The sequence below is a fragment of the Calidris pugnax genome, unplaced genomic scaffold, assembly GCF_001431845.1.
Source record: "Calidris pugnax isolate Ruff unplaced genomic scaffold, ASM143184v1 scaffold5, whole genome shotgun sequence".
NCBI lineage: Eukaryota > Metazoa > Chordata > Aves > Charadriiformes > Scolopacidae > Calidris > Calidris pugnax.
In genome coordinates, this window is record NW_015090814.1 from 418,367 (window position 1) to 441,537 (window position 23,171).

The following is a 23,171-nucleotide window of genomic DNA, read 5'->3' on the forward strand; positions in this document are numbered from 1 at the left end:
TGAGTCCTCAATCTAAACAAGCTCCAGGAATAACAAGGTTAAGAAACAGATGGCTACTCATTGTCCATCACTAAACAGTGACTGGATCATATTTGGAAGGAAAAATTAAATTACAGAAAGGCTGCTTTCATGTGCTTTCCGAGTAACCAGATGATAACATGGATTTGCTCCAGTACTAAAAGTTAATGCAATGCCAACACCTAAACGACATATTATGTAATGGCATTATGCCATGTACTGCATAGCAAAGATAAGAGTTTACTTTTTCATATAATGATAAGTCATATAACCTTATAGAGCTTTCCATGGTTTGCAGTCTGTACCCCAGCTTGAAGTTTACAGGGGCATCTTGTGTTGTCAGCATAATCAGGTCTGATATGTATCTGTAATAAAATGCTGCCGACAATTTTAAGAATTCTGTTGATGCATCCAGCTCTGAAAACTACAGAGTATTTTCTAAAAATGCGACTCTTGCAAGGCGTATACAAAACAATGAGAGATACTACAGCCTTTCCCCAAAACCTTCTTACTTTATATCATCATTTGTAACTTAAATTCTGGTGCAGAGACAAGATGCTCTTCCACAGAGTAGCACTGGATGCTGCTGAGTAGCAGTGTGAGCAGTGTAATTACGCTCAGCAGTGGAGGAACTGCAGAGTCCACCCCATAGCACTGGGTCATAACTCCTTAATCTCTGCGTGCTTTGAACACAGAGGTTGCTTCATTGAAACATGCAACAGCAGCCTCCTCGTCTTCCAAAAGAGGACCATGTCAGTCAAAATGCAAATGATCAGCCTCACAAAAGGATGGAGAATATTTTCTTCAAACTGAGAGTGTAAACTAAAGCAATTGTTAATTTAAGTGTGTGGTTACTGAAGCAATTGTGTTATTGTTTGGCAAGAAAGTATTCTTTTTCTCTCACAGCCCATTGCTGTTGTGTCTGGCACATACACAAACAATATATGACAATCGGGTCCTACTATTTAAAAAAGAAGCAACTTCAGTCTTTTATGGAGCGGGAAGTTCAGTGAGCAGTTCACATAGTTTTTGGCAGATGAGTTGTAAGTCTTTTCCCTCTTGAAATTAACGCTGCTCTGAGGATTTAGTTTGAGAATTTCCAAGCAGTTTTAGTTACTTACGTTTTAGGGTTTTTTCCCTTCAATAGGATTTATAGAAATAAACTCCTTAAGTCTGATATGTTCTTCCACTGGGAAAACAAACCCACAAGGTAATATTGAATCATAATAAACTTAATTTCTACAGTTTTCAGACAAGTGTCTGTGTGCAGATCTTTGCGTTTGTGCTCAGACATTAATAAGAGTGAGAGAAAAAAAAGGAGAATTGTGTGAATTCCTGGGTGCAGAAATCCCTCCCTCTTTCATTTCCCTTCCTTCCTTCCTTCCTTCCTTCCTTCCTTCCTTCCTTCCTTCCTTCCTTCCTTCCTTCCTCCCTTCCTCCCTTCCTCCCTCCCTTCCCTCCCTTCCCTCCCTTCCTTCCCTCCCTCCTTCCTTCCCCCCACTGCCACCCCACAGGATGATTGATGTCTTTCTCTGGCAAAATATATAAAGCAGAACAAAATCAGCCACTCATAGCACATCACCGTTGCGTGTCATATTTTTTAAAAGGAACTTAATTTTTAAAATGTGAACCAAAAGAACTGTAAAAATAGATAAACTTCATGTTATTAAAGATGTAGGACTAAGTATTTTGACAATATGTTTTGTTCCTTCCCTGTATCTCTGTACAGATGTTGTAACACAAATTCTACAGTGCATTTAGGGATTTTCAGGCACCAATATTATGATCCCATGCTATCAGATTTCTACACACAAGGTAATTGTCAGACTTAGGGGTCAGAATTTATGTTTTGCATATTGCTGATAATTTTAGCTGCAAGAAATTTCTATAGTATTAGATAAAGGGACAGTTTTGTCCAATAGTGTGGGGCATACTTTTGGCATGGTGACGCTTGGAGTAGTTCATGACTGAGGTGGAAGTCCCTCTTAGCCTGTTGCTTCTTTGAGACGTCACAAGTCAGGCTTCACGTTTCCATGGAGATTTGCAGTTTATGTGTGGTTGGTGAATACTTAAAACTTTAAAACTGTGATTTGGAGCACAATCGAAGCTCCAAATTCAACTTGGAGCAATCTCATTAAGTTCCTGAATGTTTTGTTTAACTTCTTTATTTACAAGTTGTTTAAGTTCTTCTTCTCAGCTTATGGTTCTATTCCTAAATATTCAGGTAGGCAATAAGTTTTGGAAATTTCAGGTCAAAATATGAGGAAGTGTTTTAATTTTACACCAATTAGACAACCCTGTCAGTCTCTCCTCATGCAGGTCAGCTTGTAGGAACAGCAGGACAACCTCAGGCGGGTGTTGCGGATGCGTCTGCCCTACGTCCTGTTCAGAGAGCTACAAAGATCAGTGGAGTTGCTGCCGTGTTTTGTGTTGTGCCATGGCTAAATTACCACCACTGAATGGATAGATGTGGCCCGAGGGTAACCTGTAACAGACTTAAGCTGACAAGGAGACTGCAATATGAGGGGAATAGGAATCTGTGATGTATTGTTTTTACTGAACTGAAATAAATGTTAGGTTTTGTACCTGAGCCAGGATATTGCATCCTGGGAAAGTGCGAGAAACCATCAAATTCCCCACACAGCTGTTACAGTCACAAACGTTCCCTATTTTCATATTGAAGAGAAGCAACAATTCCCTAGTGAAGGTTTACAGGAGCACTAGGACTTGCAGGAGAAAGGCTTGTGCTATTTAACTCGTTTAGGTTGACTGGGGAAATCTAGTCCCTTAGGGAAGGGCTACAGGGAAGTAGATGTTCATAACAGAACTGGCGAGGCCACACCTGATGTACTGTATCCAGTTCCAGGCTTTCCAGTACAAAAGGCACATGGACATATTGGAGAAAGTCCAATGAAGGGCCCCAAGGATGATTAAGTGACTGGAGCATCCCAGAGAGGTGGACTGTTCAGCCTGGAGAAGAACAGGCTCAGGTGGAGCTCATCAATTTGTACAAATACTTGAAGGGAAGGTACAAAGAGGATGAAGCCAGGCTCTTTTCAGCAGTGCCCAATGACAGGACTGGAGGGCAAAGGGCACAAACTGAAACACAGGAGGTTCACTTTTAACATTGGGAAACACCTTTTTGCTGTGAGGGTGACTGACCACTGGTGCAGTTTGCCCAGAGAAGTTGTGGAGTCTCCATCCTTGGAGATATTAAAAAAGTGTCTGGACATGGTCCTGGGCAACCTGCTCTGGGTGGCTCTGCTTGAGCAGGAGGGTTGGAACTGATAACCTCCAATCTCAGTTGCTCTGTGATTGTGTGATAATCTGAGCAGCAGTCGGGCTATTGTACTTGAGATGTGAGATAGACCTCTTGGGTTCCCCCAAAAGCGGGATTGCTCTTGGCAAAAACATAAAGAAATAGTATAGTTTTGGGGTCCTGACTGTGTTTAGTGGGATTAGACTAAGAACATTGCAGTCTCCCTCTCCATTTTCTTCTGTGCAACATAGCTTCACACTTTTCGCATGATGCAGAGAACTACGCACAGGGTGGAAAGATTGCCCAGATGTTAACGTGCAAGCTTGAGAATCAAGCTCAGGAGACATATGGTCTGTTCCCAGCTCTGCAAAATATGTCCTCTGTGACCTCAGGCAAATCACTCACTTCTCCCCAGTGTCTGTGAAGGATGCCAGGATCCAGCAGCCAAGGACAATACAGAGAGAGTTTTCCTCATCACTCCTTTGAAATAAATCAATGGAGCTGGGGTACATCCCTTTCTCTCTTGAGCACTCAGTTTTTGGTGTGGGTTCTTAGTAAGGTACCGCAAAGTGCCATAGGAGCCATTCCTGTAAGTACGGCTATGGATTCATCCTCCTCCACCCTTTTGGAGCAATCCCTGATAAGCAGAACATAGCCCCAAGATGTTTTCCACAGTTAACATCAAAATATTTTTTAAAAAGCAATTTAATGAGATGACACCCACACTCTGGGATGAAATCATTCTAGATTACCATTTTCCCTCCCTCCCTGCCCACTCCCTTCTTTTCTGGCATGATTTTACCAGCTAATATCTGTATGAATGCTTGGAGCTAGGACTTATATAATGAGACAAATCATAACAGTGATTCCTGTTAATACCAGGTGAGGATCAAACCCTAGTGCCTTCCCTGTTTGAAAGGTTTCTGATAATGGAATTTCCCATGGCATATTGCTTTGGACTGGACAGAAAACACTCAGCAGACAGAGGCAACTAAAACCTTTCTGGAACTGACGTGGATGGGGAAGGGCCAAATCGACATGAGGAGAATGTTTCAAGAGGGAAATGGTGTTGCAAGGACAGCTAAGCGGGCAGGAACAAAATGACCCAGACAAGTGTCATCATCACTGAAAGCAGGTTTTGGCCAATTTTGCAGAGGATGTAAGGCAAATAGGGATTGAATACTGATCCGTAAGCTTTCATTGAAGAGAGAAGAGTAAAGCATGTTGAGATCCCCAGATGGAAAGTGCTATACATACTTCCTTAAGATATTATTTTCATTTCAGTTAATTATTAAGCATTGCTATAGATTTTATTATTCATTAAATCTTCTTTTTGAGGGTCAGGCAAGAATATAAGTCTGAAGACTGTATCAATTTTTGGTATTTTACCCATCCTAAAGCCACTTTCTGTCCATTGTCATTCTTTTTTGGGAATGAAAATGAATAAGTTGAAATGGCATGTGACACCACAATTTTGGTGGAAATTTCCCTTTTTTTCCATATTAATATGTTGTGTTTCAAATCTCTGTTAATTATTTTTCCTTGTTTAAAGCTGGGTTTTGTTCCTTTGGAGGGATGATTTATCGTAAGTGGCTGTGAAAAGACATTAGGAGAGCAAACAGTCCTTTGGGAACAAAGAGTCACAACACAGAAAAACAGCTGTTGAGACTATAACAAAGAGTCTAGTGTGCCAACACACAGTGACAATCTTCAAGATAAGGAAAAAAAGGCCTCCATCTTCATTTGGAAAAAAAAAAAAAAAAAAAAAAAAAAAAAAAAAAAAAAAAAAAAGTAGAATAAAGATGTAAACGTCTGAGAAACTGGCAGATGGATCAGAGCTGTACAGAGCACCAGAAGAGAAGGAGAAATTGCCATGTGTGGGAGGGGTGAAAACGGAGAAAGTGCTTCTGTTATACCTTTGGGAATCAGAATAAATCAGTACCATTTGAGAAAGCACAATGACAATTAAACTAGGTAGCTATGGAGCATTAAATTTATTGTTAAGGTAAGCAGTGGGAGAACCAAATCATCCACTGATATAAATCAGACTCCTTGAAGTCAATGGTGCTGGAGTGGATTACTAACCCCGTGATTTGTGTTATGATTCAGATAGCAACAACATTGTTCCTATATATTTTGGATTATTTTGCAATATATAACTTCATGCCAATAAATATTTTAGTGCAAATTCTGTTCCAAGTGATAATCAGGATAATCTATAGAGGCTCTCCTGTAAGCTGTAATCCATGGATATAGCTCAGGTCACCATTAGAAAACTCTGAAATGCATTTAAAAATGTATCTTGTATCAGACTTGGCATTTGTAAGTTTCTTTATGGCAACAATATCTGACAGGGGAGAGGACTGTGTCTTTCTCACCTTGGGATCAATCTAGACACGAAGGGTAAGGTAATAAGGTAAAAAGAGTAGGAAACGTTAATGATAATAAGTAATATATTTTTTGACAATAAATGCTTGGGGATCCTATAAGAAAATCTTAACAGTCAGACTTTCTCTCCTTGGTGTAACCTTATTTTCTTCTGGAGTAGACTGCAGTTGATCTTTAAGAAATTTACCTTATTTCCAAAGAAGCATCTTAGTGGAAATGGGAGTCAGAGCAGTGTGGCCAGCAGCACTAGGGAAGCGATTGTCACCTAGTACTTGGCACTGGTGAGGCCCCCACCTAAAATACTGTGTTCAGGTTTGGGCCCTTCACTACAAGAAGGACATTGAGGTGCTGGAGTGGGACCAAAGAAGGGCAATGAAGCTGGTGAGGGACCTGGAGAACAAGTCTATGAGGCGTGGCTGAGGGAACTGTGGTGGTTTAGCCTGGAGAAAAGGAGGCTGAGGGGAGACCTTATTGCTCTCTACAACTCCCTGAAAGGAGGGTGTAGAGAGGCAGGGGTTGGTCTCTTCTCCCAAGTCACAGGCAATAGGACAAGAGGAAATGGCCTCAAGTTGCGCCAGGGGAGGTTTAGGATAGGTATTAGGAAAAACATCATTACCAAAAGATTTGTCAAGCATTTGGACAGGCTGCCTGGGTAGAATTGTCATCTCTGGAGATATTTAAAAGATGGGTAGACGTGATGCTTAGCGGCACGGTTCAGTGATGGTTTTTGTCAGTGTTAGGTTGATGTTTGGACTAGATGATCTGAAAGGCCCCTTCCAATCCAGGTCTATGAATCTATGAATCTATGATTCTATGATTCTATGGTATCACATTCTGCACATTCTTTAGCAGCTCTCATTGAATCTGCAGTAAATTGGTGTAGACTGCTGCTGCAGTATTTAAAAGATGGGTAGATGTGGTGCTTAGGGGTATGGCTTAGTAGTGGACTCAGCAGTGTTAGGTTGACAGTTGGACTTGATGATCTTAAAGATCTTTTTGAACCTAAGTGATTTCATGATTCTATGACTCTATAAGGAGCAGAGGAAGGGACAGTGATACCTCCACAAGCTCTCAGAAAATGGATGAACCCACTGGGAAGGGGTGTGTGTGTCACAGTTAACTGCCACAAATCCTTGGAAATGTTAGAGTGGGTCCAGAGAGGAGGGCCACAAAATGGTCAGATGGCTGAAGCACCTCTCCTAAGAAGAAAGGCTGGGAGAGTTGGTGTTGTTCAGCCTGGAGAAGGCTTCAAGGAGATCTTATTGCAGCCTTTCAATACTTAAAGGGGGCTTATTAGAAAGAAAGAGAGAGAGTTTTTACCAGGGTCTGTGGTGACAGGACATGGGCTAATGGTTGGATTCTTTAGTCTGAGGGTGATGAGACACTGGAACAGGTTGCCCAGAGAAGTGGTGGATACCTCAACACTGGAAGTATTCAAGGTCAGGCTGGATGGGGTTCTGAGCAACCTGACCCAGTAAAAGGTGTCCCTACTCATTGCAGGGGGGTGGGACTAGATGATCTTTAAGGTCCCTTCCAACCCAAACCATTCTGTGATTCTATGATTCTGTAATTCTAAGTCACAGAAGCTTGAAAGGTGTTTGAATTCGTATCTGAGCCCTGAACCAGATGTGATGCACACCTCAGATAAACTCCTTATTCCACCTCTCTGCCGACCACCCTCAAAACCAACCAGCCTCCTTACGACTTTCTGTTAAAACTAGAAGAACTAATCCTCACCCTACATCCCCCAGTGGGGATGTCACACTTAAATACACTGAGTTCCCCTAACTAGCTCATGGAGGCAATTGTAAATAAAAACATAATTTACGCAAGAAAATGCCAATGCTAACATTAACTTGAGATCTTGAGCACAAAATATTGGCCTGATTTTCCCATGGCCCACATTAATTTTACATCAGTGGAATCCAGTTGATACCATCAGAGTTCTCCTAATTTGGTCTAACAGAGGTGAGAGGAAAGCAAATAACTGTTACTTTATGTGCGCAATCCACCTGTAATACAACTCTCATTTCTTTAAGCATTGAATAACTTGCACCCGTAGATTACCCCCCTCAAAACTTCAGGGCTTGTTTTTCTGAAGTCATTTGCACTCCATAGTGACTTGTCAAAGGCAGCCGACCTTCTTTCCTCCCAGCTCTGCCTTTTCCCAAGTTTTTCCCAGGCTGATGAATCACCAGTTAGGCTGCCCTGCAGGTAGCTCTTTGTAACTCCAGCTCTGCAGTGAATACTGAAAGAGTTTGCTGAACAAACTCTCCTCTGTATCACCCACAGACCGGTCGAATGCACATTGCTGTTGAATCAAAAGCTTATCTCCTGCCACAAATGTCCTTTAAGCAAATATGCAGAAACTGTCTTTATTCAAATTTAGGGGTCTCATCCCGGGGCTGCAGCTGTGGCATCTAAAATGTATTTTTTATCAATGACATGCAAGCTCACAAAACAGGGAACTCGGGCATCCCTTGTGTTGATTGACTTCCAGGTCCTGCAATGTAACTTTGAGCAGTCCTTGGACGTAGAAATGCTCTGGCTGCTGCTCTCCCCTTTGTTTGATATGAGAACGTTGAACCCAGGGGAGCAGCTGAGTGAAATGGTTGTTTTGCCATAAATAATTCATAACTTTCCAAACTGCTTTCTCCAAATACAATAAAGTATCTCTCTTTCACTGAGGGATTCTCTTTTAATTTTTAAAACCAATTTTTCTTTTTTTTTTTCCAGAAATTAGAAAGAGAGAGAGATCAGTTTAGCAGTGGGTTTTTTTGTTTGCTTGTCTGGTTTTGTGATAGCTGAAAAATTGGGTGGATCTTGATCTTTCCTCACACACATTTCACAGTGGAACAGACCTTGATCTTATTTCACACAAGTGTAACTACACAGGCTTCGATGACAGCCTCTTGCTAATTATGTCACTGAGATGTAAGAGACTCACTGCACCGTTTTGCTCATACATAACAGCTTAAGCAGCTTTTCTTCTAAGACTTGTAAAAACAAATTCTAGGTAAAGTACAGGAATGAAAATGAAATTCAGAGCTAGGTATTCAGGAAAGATACTGAAAAAAGAATTTGGAATAAAATACATCTCTTTTCAGCTAAAACACCAACCCTGTCGGATCAGATTCATCAAACACTTTATTCGTGGGAAGTTTCCCGTGAAGATGTATTAAGTCTCAATGGGAAATATTTTCAGTGAGATTTTACCAAGTAGAAAATACCCCTGATGTTGGTAGAGTTTGGTGGGTTTTTTAAATCTGTTTTACTATCTGCTAGGAGGCTAATTCAAGCAAAGCTACAAGCTGATAGTAAGGGTGATAAAAGCAAATCGACAGTTGTTATACTTAATATGGGAAGTGTAAATCTGCATACTTAGGAAGCTGAAATATAGCTCCTGTTAGAATGGAAAGAAATGACTATTATTTTTGCTTTTATCACCCTAGGCTTGAAGTTATAGGGTGCTGGAACTCCCACACTTCCGTAAGACAACTTTGCAAAGTATATTCTTATAATACACTGATATAGCTTAGTATTAATTGTCAGTTAATAAAATTGCTTTTCTGAAAGCTTGAATATATACATTCAAGATGTCAGTGACTGCCTTATCTTAAAGGCACCCATTCTGAAATTATTTCACTGGTATCCTCTTACACATGAAGCACACAAAGCAATTTTATTGGTATATAAAGTTCAGAAAAGCATTCCCGTAAGCTTTATATATGCATTTAATCTTTCTTTTATATATTTGCTTTTTCTTTTAGTAAGTTATGGAATAAACAACACTTTCCTTTGGATGGATTATACTGCATGTGAACTGCCTGTTACTCTTTCGGCAAGAATAAGAAAAGCCCTCTGCTTTCGTTTGTTAAATATCAGCTTGATAGAAAAAGCTTCTGAATGGCTCATGCTCACATCAATTGAATGGGATCAGCACTTCTGCTACTGAAACATCTGAAGCTAAGAATTTGGAAAAGAGTTTTTTGCAGAGATGACCCATTTACAAGCTGGACTTAGTCCAGAGACTATAGAGAAAGCCCGCCTGGAACTGAATGAAAACCCAGACATTTTGCATCAGGATATCCAGCAAGTCAGGGACATGATCATCACGAGGCCTGACATTGGGTTTTTACGTACAGATGATGCCTTCATCTTGAGATTTCTCCGAGCCAGAAAGTTTCACCAAACTGAGGCCTTCAGACTGCTGGCTCAGTACTTCCAGTACCGTCAATTAAATCTGGATATGTTTAAAAACTTCAAGGCTGATGATCCAGGAATCAAACGAGCTCTGACAGATGGGTTCCCGGGAGTACTGGAAAATCGTGACCACTGTGGCAGGAAGATTCTTCTGCTTTTTGCAGCCAACTGGGATCAGAGTAGGTAAATGTAGATAGTGTACTTATATTTTTACATACACTCACACTCAACTTGTAATGGAATGTGTGTGCCCATACTTGAAGCAGCAAGGCCATTTTCAGTAAAATATTTTGTAACCATGAGTCCATTTCACTAAAACTTTCATTTGATTTGGCCTCCTCGTTCTTCAGACATAATGCCATTGAGAGATACAGGTATATGGAATCATAGAATCAAAGAATGGTTTGGGTTGCACAGGACCTTAAAGATTATCTATTTCTAGATGATATGGGCAGGGACACCTCCCACCAGACCAGGTTGCTCCAAGCCCCATCCAGCCTGGCCTTGAACCCCTCCAGGGATGGGGCAGCCACAGCTTCTCTGGGCAACCTGTTCCAGTGTCTCACCACCCTCACAGGAAAGAATTTCTTCCTGAGATCTAACCTAAATCTCCCCTCTTTCAGTTTAAAACCATTCTCCCTTGTCCTTTCACTCCACTCCCTGATACAGAAAAGTGTAGGATCGCTTTCCTGTACCCTTTAGGTACTGGAAGGCTGCTATTAGGTCTCCCCAGAGCCTTGTCTTCTCCAGGATGAACAACCCCAACTCTCTCAGCCTACCCTCATAGCAGAGGTGCTCCAGTCCTCTGATCATCCTCATGGCCCTCCTCTGGACTTGCTCCAGCAAGTCCATGTCCTTCTCATGTTGGGAGCCCCAGAGCTGGACGCAGTACTCCAGGTGGGGTCTCATGACAGCAGAGTAGAGGGGCACAATCGCCTCCTTTGACCTCCTGGCCACACTTCTTTTGTTGCAGCCCAGAATATGGTTGGCTGATATCAGTGTGTCAGATAAGTAGCTAATTTTTTTTTTTCCATAAATATTTCCAGTTTTTAGCCATATAGCGTCTTTCTACTACAAATACATGAATACCTATTATATAATTGCTTCAGTATTGTCATAGACCAGCCAAACAGGTTGACAGAAAGCAAATGTCTCAAAACATATGGAGGTTCTTGTAGCTCTTCTGGTGCAGAAGGAACTGACCATATTTATTCTGTCTCCAGACTTCTCAACGGATCATATTTTTTGTTTTAACCATTTCAAGAATTACAGCCTGTGCTATGAGATTTCCATATTCTGCATTGTAATTTCTACACTCTCTGGTTATTGTATTCTTGTTAGTCTGATAACTGGGAGATTCATGAAAAGTGTATTTTCTGTTCAGGTCATTTCTTTACAGGATAGCATGAACAAAGATATCTCCCAGCCATTATTATAAAATGATGTCCTTAAATGTTAATGTGATTAGTCAGCTTTCACTACCTATTTGAAGTGATACAGAGAAAAGGGGCTAGTCCAGGAATATCATGTTCACATTGTCCTTTTCGTCAGAAGTCATTCCATTCCATTTTCCCTGCCTTCACAGTGGGATGGAGAAATGTAATCAGCTATAGGATTGCCATGTGATCTGTTGATTTTGACAAAAAACAGACCAAAGGACAAAATTTAGGTTCAGGTTCTGAGTTCTGATGAGTTCCAGGTACGATTTTGTCTTGGCACTGTCCAAAGATGTCCATGAAAGTGTCTCATCCTTAGGAGTCAATAGATTGGAACTTTGAATTTATGTGATAGAAATTATTAGAGAACAATACACATATCCCTGCAATTTTTTATGTTAGTTGCTTTGTGGGAAAACCTTTAATCTCCATATGAAAACAGAGTTCAGAAATGTCTCTAATTTTCCTTTGCGTATACAGATCTGGTGAATAAATGTACCAAAAAAGTTACAGAAATGTAACTTTGCATATACAAAAGTATTTGGTGAAATCCAGATCTGAAGATAGTGATAAAAGTCCCATTGACTACAAAGGGGCCAGTAGTTTATCTCCTGTCTTTCTGAACTGTGAGCTTGCCTTTCTTCCAACCACAAAACCCTTCCCTCAGCAATTGTCCTGGAAAGAAAGATGAATGAACAGGTATCGTGAATAAATAGAAGTATCAGCTTTAGAGGACAGAAGCACTGTGGCTCTGCTGGTTGCATTAAGGGATTTAGGTATTATACAGAGCCAGCTTTGGGTTTCTGATCCCTCAACAAAATGAATCCTTGTGATTAACCTTGTACATCAGGTCCTGCTCCGGGAAAGCTGAGAGTGCTGCTGTCTAAGGCTCCGGGACTGAGATTTTGAGAGAACATTGATTCCTGTCAGGTTTTAGCTCAAATTTTCTGCAAGTCCTTTAATATACATCCATGTATATGTGTCTGTGGGCAAAATCCAAAGTGATGCTGTGTGCAAGATATCTTCTTTCTGAAAATATAATTTTAACCTTCAAAGAAGAAAGGCTGAGGCTAATAGGATAGGATATAGTTTCTTAAGACTCCTCAGTGAAATTAAACATTTTACCTCTCTTCAGCCACCAAAGCTCAACACCTGTGTGGATTAAAATGACATGAAGTATCATTACTGTGGGCTCTTGTAGCACCGCAAGTGCTACAGGGATTTGGGGCAGGATTTAAGCTGTAAGTAAATAGAGGGATGATCTCCTCCTTTTTTACTGTCTAAACCAAGAGAAAAAGCTGTTAAGGAACAGGAAATGGTGAGTGCAAAGTCCTGTTAAGCAGAGGCAAAGCAGGTTATTGACATGAAGAAATATATATTCATCTATAATTCACAAAAAAATCCAAGCCCAAATGGGCATTGTCTATATCTTACAAACATATATTTTGGGAAACCTTCTATACATATCTTCAGTGATGGCAAGGTGTTTACAAGCTTACATTTCAGCCAAATGCTCATGCAATCAATTAATATGATGCTATGATGCTGATACAGAAGAGTAAGAGCTCAGTCTTCAGCATGCCTTTCCTAATTTTATTCTTACTTGCAGCTCGCTGTGTCTTTCCTTTCTTTATCATTAAATCATAATGATAAGGGTTCTTTTATAAAGAAATAACTTATAAAGCATCATTTGACGTTAGTAGGGCTATAATCCATACACTGATTTTCAGTCCAGACTTTCTTACCGCTTATATTCCTGGCAGTATGGTGGCTGTATGGATCACATCTCAAGGAGGGAGAAGCAGCCTCATAATCTTACAAATATATTGATTTTTAAAAGGAAATATCATTATCTGCATAATGTGACTGCTTGGACAAATCAGATCCAAGATATTCTTAAGGGATTCCCACATCAAAGATAAAACTTCTATGAGCTCCTTTAGAAACATTTGAAATTTTAGCCTCAAGAATGTAACTGCTACTTCTAACATCTCCAGAAAACTAGGTTTCCATTTCCAGTCTCAATGAATGCAGCTTCAGCTTCCAGCTGCTCGACTGTCTTAGTTTAAAGGGACCACAAAGAGAAGACAGCTTCTGATGTTTGTATTTTTGTGTCCTGACCATGTCATCTCGTAACGTACTTTTGAATTCGCTGAGGATGCAGCACTGTAGGGCAAGTCACTGTCAGGCAACAAGAAGTTACATTAACTACTCTACAACAGTGGTTCTTGTGCTCACTTTTAACCATGGTGAATGTAAACCAGCTAGCCCGCTTTTCCTTGAGGGTAAAACAACCTTGTGTTGGCCACAAGGTAAAGAATATACTTGAAGGCAGCCAGCACAGCAAACATAATGTTCTGCAAAACATTGCACTAGCTTGCTGTTTTGCAATATATTTATGCTGCAAAAGCTTAAATAGATTGAACTTCTTTACTCTCAGGATTAGGAAGATTTTTCAGGTTTCTAATACTCTTCATCATTCCTTTCTGGACCTTTCCTATCATTTTAGTGTTGTTGCTAATGTGCTGACAGATGAACTGAATACAAACTTTCACTAATAAACCATCATGTGGTAACACCATATCTTCTGCTCAGTAGTTCCCTCCTTTTAGATATAAGGTTGTCACTGTTTTCTTCAGTACTTTATCACATTTTGAGCTCATGTTCAGCTTAAATCTGCTTCCAAGTCACTGTTTCCTAAAATACAAACACCACTGATAAATGTGTCATCCATTCTCATCCATAATGTGGGCACAGTCTAGCATGTGATTCACGCTCTTCTGGAGAGCTAAACCTGTCCTCCTCATCAATTATCATTGCATGGGTTTTGTGACATCTGCAAAGTTCACTGGCAAGAATTTTATTTTTGCTTCCACATCACTGAAAAAGATGGTGGTGGTTGTTTTGATCAAAACCTCCTTGATCACTAAGAAAAAACCACAGCGGATGATAATTCTTATTTCCAAATCACCGACTGAATTCTCTCATGGTGCCACATTTTTATTCATTTAGCATGCATTCATTCGCTTTTGCTCTATTTTTAGACAGGTTTCTTTGAGATGGTGTCATCACGTTCTCTCTAGGTCCTGCATAGTATATTTTGGTTCTGTTAGTTAATGTTAATCACATATGACACAGAACAGAAGATTTCAGTGGTATTGAATAGGTGAAAATGAGCAGAAGGATAGAAAAGAAAGAGATCAAGTTAGTTCCAGACTAAGGGAGAGGAAAAATGTTGAGCTCTATTACTGTACCCTAGAGAATCCACACAGGGGAGGACCATCATTCACTTTGATCAAAGCTCAGTCTTCAAAGGTGCAGAATAATCCAAATACGAAGTGTGAATTCACCCCAAACCCACAAAAGCTTCACATATACCAGTAGCTACAGAGCCCCTTACTTTTAAATTGGAATTGTGGAGTAATATTGACAGATAAGGATGTCAAACTGATCTTGTCAGGAAATTTTTTGACAAAATAATTTACATCATAAAAATTCCCAGTTTGTAAAACAAATACATGCATACATACAAATGTGTGGTTTTGATGAGACCTGAACCAGGAGTTGACAGAAGAACAGATGTGTCGTGCGCTGGATTACGAATGCTGCTTCTCATACTTTCTCATTTCATCAGTCTCACCAAACCTAAGTCCTCACTTGTACTCTGATGCACCTCTAGTGAATCTGAAGCTTTTAAAGAAGTCAAATGAGAGTGCCATTTTAGCTGTTGGACTGAGGAAAGCATTCACTAACTACCACAGCTGTTCCTAGGTCTGCTACTGCCTTCTAATATATCCTGCTCAGGCACCAGGGAGTTGGGGGTTTGGGTGAACAAGTAATTCAGCAGAAGGTGTTCATTAATCTCCCAAGTAAAGATATTTCCTTCAAGGTTGCGCAGCCAGAATAAAATTTATTTCTGGCTAGAAAGACAGCACAAGGACCATTTCTAATCATGATCCTCTGTGAATATGGTCTTGGAGCAGGGGGGCAGAAGGTTGCCCGTTGTCTTTTGCAGCAAAATAGTAATTAATTTCTGTCTTCATCTCTGGACTGTTGTGTCTTAGAAGCTGTCACATAGCTCCAAAAATTCTCTAAGTAAGTCAGACAGAAAAAGACTGCTGCTTTATTTACAACATGCATTCCCAAGTCAGCTGCTAGCCATAAATTCTCTTTTATTAACCAAGGAGCCTCAAATGTCAGATACCTACCGTTCTGTAGGAAAGTGTATTGAGATGATAGGCTAAAGGGCAAGGAAATACTCTGACTTAACAGTAAATTGATAACTATAAATGTTTTAAAGGATGGCAATCGTAAAAAATGATGTCTTTTCTGAGAATGCTCATAGTGGTGTAATTACAAGGATATTAACATCATCAGCTCCTGTTGCTATAAATGAATATGTCTCAAAATGCTGATTATTCCAATATATTTCAAGGATAATCTCAGATGCTTAATAGAATATGAAGGAATAAACATCTGTTGAGACTGATTTATAGTCACAGGCAAACAGTGGCAGTAACTCAGCCTCATAGCTGTTTATTATGAGAGATTACAGCTGAAATACAGCCAGCTCTAACACCAAAATGATTTTTACATGGCAGGTCTTGGGGTTTGGTTAAGAGATAGTGCTTCTGTGATGGGAGATGCTTACAGTAATGCAGATTGAGGTTGTGGTTCAAGCCTTCCATTGAGCAATAAATAGCCTAGAAGCACACTGCATTAAAAAAATAATTCATATTATGTTATTACATTACTAAGGTAGTCTGAAATAGTAACAGAATTGAGGAAGGAAGTGTAACATAAGCAGAATACTCATTTCAGGGAGTAACAGATGTGCAAATTAAACGTTGGACAAAGAAGATGAAAAGGACCTCTGTCTTCAAATGTTTTAATTTGCTTGGAGGTGGCAACTTAATTCAGTTTGTAGCATTTATTATGGAAGTCGTGTTTGGGAAGGCTGTGTAGTCCATATGAATGACAGAAGGATGACATACACAAATGACAGTCCTGGATAGGGCTGAGAAGGGAATCAGAGAAGAGAGAGAAAATGTCTGAAAAAGAGGAAGAAAAACAACAGCTGGGAAAGTTATGAAGCATATGCTGAAGAACAAGATAAGCCTGACTGAAAGGGGAATAAAAATCATGGGGGGAGGGAGCGGCAGGGCAATCAAACACATAGTGAGAGGGAAGAGAAGGTGAGTGGCTGGTGTTAGGCTGGGGGCTGACTGAAGAGCTGTGAAGGACAGTGCCAGTGGGTGAGACAGACAATTGCTGGAGCCCCCCTGCGGGATAACAAAGGGAAACGAAGGGCAGAGTGGAAAGTGGCTCTGTGCCACCTCCCTCCTGTGGAGAAAAGAGACCAAATCCAATCCCCAAGCTTTATAAACCAGAGAGAAGGCCAGTTGATTAAGAAAAAAGCACAAAAACACGTACAGAACACATACGCACATCTCTTTCCTTCCCAGACTGTCTCAAAAGATCAAGATTTTGTGTAAGGGTTTATGTCTGGGTGGCAGAAAAGTGAAACTGCCTACAGTTGTGGTAGCACTTGTCCCTCGTCCCTAGAAAATGACCCATACTCCTCTGGGATGTGTATGTCACCCTCTCAGATGGTTTCTGCAAAAGAACACAATAACAGAGCTATATCCACAGAATAGTACGGAGCCCAACATTGTGACATCCCACTTGGCTCTTTGTCCCTTTGACCCTTGGGAACAACTGGTAACCATTAATGAAAATTTTACAAATAGGAATTTTTTGAGGTGAGATTTCATAGGAAGACATCAGAATATTTTTTTCTGTCAGAGCTTTTCCTGAATGAAGTTTTCTAAATATCTGATGTTCTGATCAGTTTCTTACTTGCCAACCTAATTAAAATGAGCTAAGGCAAATTCATGCATTGCAGCAGGAAGAGACTGCAAAGAGTCAGGGGAGGGAAAAAACATAACTCTCTGAACAGCTATTTAATAGGGTACATGCAGTAGAGGCATCAGAAGAGAGTGGAGATATTGAGCCTGAATCCTCACATACATTTAAATTTTAAAATTCTAATACTTTCTTGATATATTATTTCCCCAGGCCATGATTTGTTTTAGACTCTTTCCTCTGAAGTCTGACCCTCTGTATCAATTGCATTTTACATAAAAATAGCCACGTTTTTTTCACCACACCCAGGTAGGTGCTGAGCATCCTCTGCTTCCAGCACCCTCAGAGCAGCATAAGGGATGCTCAGGAACACGTGCTGTTCACAGGCTGGGTGATCCTGGGGGAGATACATCACATAGCACAAATTCAGTCACGATGTGCATGGTGTGGGGGGTGCTGAGCCCCATAAAACGGCTGAACAGCATATTGGGGTAAACTCTACCCTGCCACCACCATCACCCTGCTTCAGGGTGCAGGTCTGCCATGGGGAGGCTGGAGGATGAGGGAGACAGCTCTCATGGTTGCACTGGTGAGAGTGACCTGCCCACATGTCTCCTGATAATGTGAGGAAAGAAGTGGTGCAGGCAGCTGTCTGCCACAGGCACCTAAAAGTTTAACACAGCAGACAGAGGTGGAGGCCAGGGGAAAGGATGGAGGAGTAAAGACGTTCCAACAGACCAGCCTAGACGTTGCATTGTTGAAGCTCTTCAGTACAAGACATTGTGCCTCTTTTGATATGGGCAAGCCAATAAAATGGATAGAGCAGCATAATTAATAAGCCATGATTGCAGATTTGATTCCCAAAGAGAAGAAAATGGGGTCACTCCTTGAGTAAGAGGAAATTTTTTTCTTAAATTCTGATTGCAGTCTCTCAGTTTTTATTTCCAATAGTTGCAGAAACCACATGGGCAGTAAAAAGGAACTATCCCTTGCTCCAAATCCATGATAATCTCAGCTCTGGAAACCTCCTGAAGGGTCCATTTGTAGCGGGGAACAGAGGGGAAAGTCAGCCAGTTAACCTCCTGCTGGAATTATTTCCTATGTAACTACCTATTTTCTGCTCATGCTGAGCCAACTTGCATCAGTAAAGATTAATTTTTAAGGGAAAGGCAATATGCAAATACCTTCATCGGTGCTTTTTCTTTATAGAAAGATGGTATCACTTTTCCACTTTTCCACTGCAGTCACACAGTGGATGGCACGTGTCTGTGCATGCATTAACACATATGGTGCCAGTTGTCTTTCATATATGCAGTATAAATCACAGCACCAAGTAATGTTATGATGCTATAAGATCAATAACAATCTCTTTGAAAAACACATATGGATTATTTATATAATATCCCATAACACATCTTTAGAGGACTAAAATTCAGGATTTGATTGAAACTGTGAGATTCTAAGCTACTGACTACTATTTTTTTGAAGTTAATGTATCAATATACATAAGAAGAAATATTTGTTTTTCAGAAGCAAAGTAGTATATTTTCTGTTTTAGTCTTGCCAACCTGCTGTGTATCAAACCCCTTGTTAGGGACCTGCTGCTGGTCACTGTCACAATGAGGACTTGGGGCCAGAAGAACCTTTGGTCTGATCCGGTAGAACCATTCTCATGTGTACTTTAATCTCACATACTTTATAAGACATGCAGCTGATGGTCTGAATAAACAAAGCAGGAAGTTCAAGACATTTTTTTTAACGTTCTTAGACCAATATGATTTTCTTCATTGAGTTCCAGTTACAAGATACCTCACGCCTTCCTTGTTCTTTCCCATAGGTAGTCCTGTCCCCCTTCCACAAAGCCATAATTTCATCTCCTCTGGTTTTATACCATGTCAGTAGAGGAACTGAATCCCATACATTCACAGAATCACAGAATCTTCTAGGTTGGAAGGGACCTTAAAGATCATCTTGTCCATCCGTCAACCTAATTTTGACAAATTCAGATATGAATGAAGTAATAAAGGTGGAAAAAAGAGTTAACAAGCACAGGGCCACTGCTATAATGTGATCATTCCCCTTGCCAGTTCTAAACCCTTCACTCTTTCCTTTCTTCTGGCTTCCTTTCAAGGAAAATCCAAGAGATGTATATTAAACATCCAAGAGTCATGTATATTAAATATGCACAGATCAATCTACAGAGTATATGTGGTATCTATACCCCTTTGGAGTGTTAAAGTAAGTGTTAGCACAGAGAATTTCTTTTGTACAGGTATTTCTGACCAGGAAAATCCACACCAGAGTGTCATAATCTTATCTAAGGTATCTCCATGGTCTCCTGTTATCTTGGATCTGTGATCCTCTAAGCTGTTTTCACTTTGCAAGGTTTCTGAATAAGAATACATTGCCTTGTTGTCCCAGGGATAATCCTACCCATTTCTTGTGTAAGTACAAAAGGAGAAATGTGATTTATATTGAAAGAGAAAGAGACTGCTGAAAAATCCTGCTACTAAATGCACTGCAATATTCATTCGAAAACTGAGATAAAAAAGGAGGAGGAATAAATTCTGACCTTGGGGTAGACAGTAGGAAATCTTTCCATTTCATAGGTTCTCATTTACATGTAAGCCACTTCTAGCTGGCTACTGCAATTCAAATTCAGTTTCACCCTGATAAAGCCTTCAATTCTGTTTGAATAAAAGACCTTTGCAAGTCTGGGGAAAATGGCAATTTGTGTATGGCATAGCTGTCTATGAATACCTTTCCTTTTTCCAGCACCTCATTATTATTCTCTGCTAAAATGTACACACAGGTACACGTGCATTTACTTTCTTTCAGAGAACATTTTATATGATTCACTTAAAAGTAATTAGTGATCATTTGGGGGATTACTTCAAAAAGAGGCATATCAGATGTAGACTCCAATGAGCCTTGTGAGATACCGGACATCCCTGCCAGTGCTGATTTAGTCCTGGGTGACACTTTTGTCTCTGCTGGGATCTTTCCACCCCTTGGTTTATTAAATAAGGTATTCATGGTTAATTAATGGAAAAAATACTGATTGGGCACAAAAGGATTTGGGGGTAAAGAATGGACTACAAATGGAACAATACAGTGAGGTGATATCTCTGAGGAAGGAGTGTCTCTGAGCTGTATTACAGGAATATTGTCTGCAGGAGACCAGCAGTCATTTACCTCTGCTCACCTCAACTGACCTGTGACCTAAGTACTAGCGTGAGAGACAAATCTGAGCTAAGTCAAGAAAAGAATAGTAAAATAAGAAGTCTGGAAAATATGACAACGTACAAAAGTTGAGGATAATAAAAGATGAAATATAAATCTTCCTAGACATAAAGTTTTACCTTAATAAAAGATGGTAGTGAAAAGTTTCCTATTTCATTGGGGATGGAAATACAGAATAAAAGCAAATTAAGTAGTCTTAAACAGAATTAGATTTCCCAAAATTAGAAAACATTTTCAGCGATTAAGCTGGTTCAGGACCTGAACAGGTAACTGAGGCCCTCTGTGGACTCCTCATCACTGGATTTTTTAGTGAAGAAGTCAGAGACAAACTAGGAGTAGTTATGATGATGCAGTGCAGGAGATGTAAGAGATGCTGTCAGGTAGCTTTCTCTGCCCTATTTCTAGGATTAATTTTGCTTTATCAAAAGCCTCTGAGGAGGATAAACTCAGAAGGCACTTTAAGATATCCTGCAATTTAAGAACATGGACATAATATCAGTAAGCCCTGGTATCTAAAAATCCAACGGACTATCTTGTATAAAAGAAGTACAGTGTAAGAGCAATTTTTCCATCTGGGATTCTGAGTACATGTGGGGTGTTTTACATCTCAATTATATTTGATATATTGGTCTCCAAGGTCTCCAAGGCCCTTTTGATATTTGTCTCCAAGGTCTGTTGCAGACTTCTTGCTGGATGAGAACTTGTTTGAAACCGCTTAATAATACAGGTATCCTAACTTTGTGGAAAAGTTGCTATGCCTCTGTGATGAGGAAAACTCCAGAATCTCTGAGTGGGTAGTCCACCTGGAAATAGTTCTCCAACAGAGGTTTTCTAACATGACCCCAGTAGAAGAAGTTCCATGAATGAAGGAAAGTATTGGTGGGCAAATACTCTGTCGGGAGGAGTATGCAGATGCAGTAAGCGTGAGTGGCTCTTTCTTGTGTCTGTCTTACTTTCAAAAGTACTGATTTTTACCATGGGAAGGAGTTTCTGAAGTACTGAGTGTGACTGTTTGTGAAATATCCCAGTGCAGATGTAGTGTTGGTTACACGTTTATGGAAAGAATGGTTCCAGATGATGCAGGAGCCACATTGCCTGTCTTACCGGTTACAGTCGAGGAGAATAGCATAAGGAGGACATTCAGAGTTCTTGCTGGCCCTGCTAATGAGCAGCAGCATCTCTGCATCCAAGGAAATTTAGTGTAAAGCCACCCTAATCTTAATTCTGAGTATTCTTAACACTGCAGTATGGTTCTGGCACAGCTGAGTATCCACTTTCCAGGACATTAAATGCTGTTTTTAAGTACTACTGGACCTACCAAGCCAAAAATTCTGTCTTAGTTGAGTGGGTTTGAACTTTAAGGAGTTTACTGTGCTATCATCTCGTTCAACTACACTAGGCTCAGGGAAAGACAGCGAATAACAAAGGTTATATTAACATATAATGCAGGGAGGTAACCTACAGGCAATTGTCAAATGTAATAAAATGCGCAGGCTTTAAATGCAGCTACATCAAAACACTTGCCCAGTCAATCCAGACCATGGCTGTAGAGCTGGGTGACCGCTTATTGCATGATGTATCCAAAAGGACATTGCATTCATAATGGCCAGTTGTCCTCACCAGCAGTCAATTTCCTATGTGAACTGGTCATTTTTTTGCAATCAGCCTTAATCTCAGTCCTAACACACTAAGGTATAAAAACAAAACAAGGCTTAATCCCTACCCATGGTGGAAAATAAATCTCTTGACTGCCACCTAAGCCTGGCCTAGGATATGGCTCATTGTAAATGTCTACAAAGTCATCTTCAAAAAAACCAAAAAGTTATTTTGTTATCCTGAAGTATTCATAAAGACAAGAAGGGTTACTATGCTAATGATATGTCGAGAAAGCAACCATTTGCCAAGCTGGTGGTGTTGAGCAATTAAGACTCACTTCTCTATGTGGTGAACTGCTCCAGGATAACAGAAAACAAAACAAAGGAAAAAAATGGAAATAGTTATGCTGGAAGAAGTGTCCAGCATCACAAAACAGGTGTGATTTATAGCTCAACGCCTCGATTAGCTGTGTCCTCTGAGGAGAGGCTCTGGCTGGGACCGGGGGAGTGCAGAGCGCAGGGGTGAAGTGCTGTGGCCAGATGGAAGGGAGGAAGGTGTTCATCAATGTCCTGCTCGCATGATGTGGTTCCACTGTGCCAACACTGTACTCTGTCATGCAGTTTCCTACTTTTGGAATGAAAAATGGCCTATTTAATGCCTAGAATCTTGTCATGGGGCCCTTAATAAAACTCATGCACATGACTAGGTCAGAATCGGTGAACTAAAAGTCTTCTCGTCCGACTTTCATGAAGCTATGAGATAGAAGATTGCATGGCTGAAGTCAGGGAACCTCTTTACCTAATTCTTCTAAAAGCATATGATGTTCATGCATTTCCAAAGAGAAAGAAGACAAAGAGAAGTTTTTTCCATAACATCTGATTCAACCATGCATATACTCACATGCATATGAGCAACCCTGGCAAATTCAACTATGGAGATAAAATGCAGCAACGAGACTGTAGCTTTATGTTAGATATTTGCTTAAATGCCTTATGGCTTAATAGACTTCTACAGAAATGAAACCAATGCATTTACTTGACTGTTAACCACTGCTGATTAATACTAAAAATTGCAAAATATGAACTAAAGCTAAGTCAATTGAATGCAAGGGAATGGAAACATGGAGAATTTTGGCAGATCAGGGAAAAAAACAACACGGAGAG

The 23,171-nt window shown here is 40.3% G+C and overlaps 1 protein-coding gene across 1 annotated transcript in view; it reads left to right on the forward strand.

Moving 5' to 3' along the window:
• The first annotated feature begins 9,647 nt into the window (after window positions 1–9,647).
• CLVS1 (clavesin 1) overlaps window positions 9,648–23,171 on the forward strand; it is a 107,340-nt gene continuing 93,816 nt past the window's right edge. Inside the window, exon 1 of the mRNA XM_014939631.1 lies at window positions 9,648–10,051. Within this exon, the coding sequence (XP_014795117.1) occupies window positions 9,663–10,051 (389 nt within the window). The 5' untranslated portion in view covers window positions 9,648–9,662. The remainder of the gene's footprint in view (window positions 10,052–23,171) is intronic.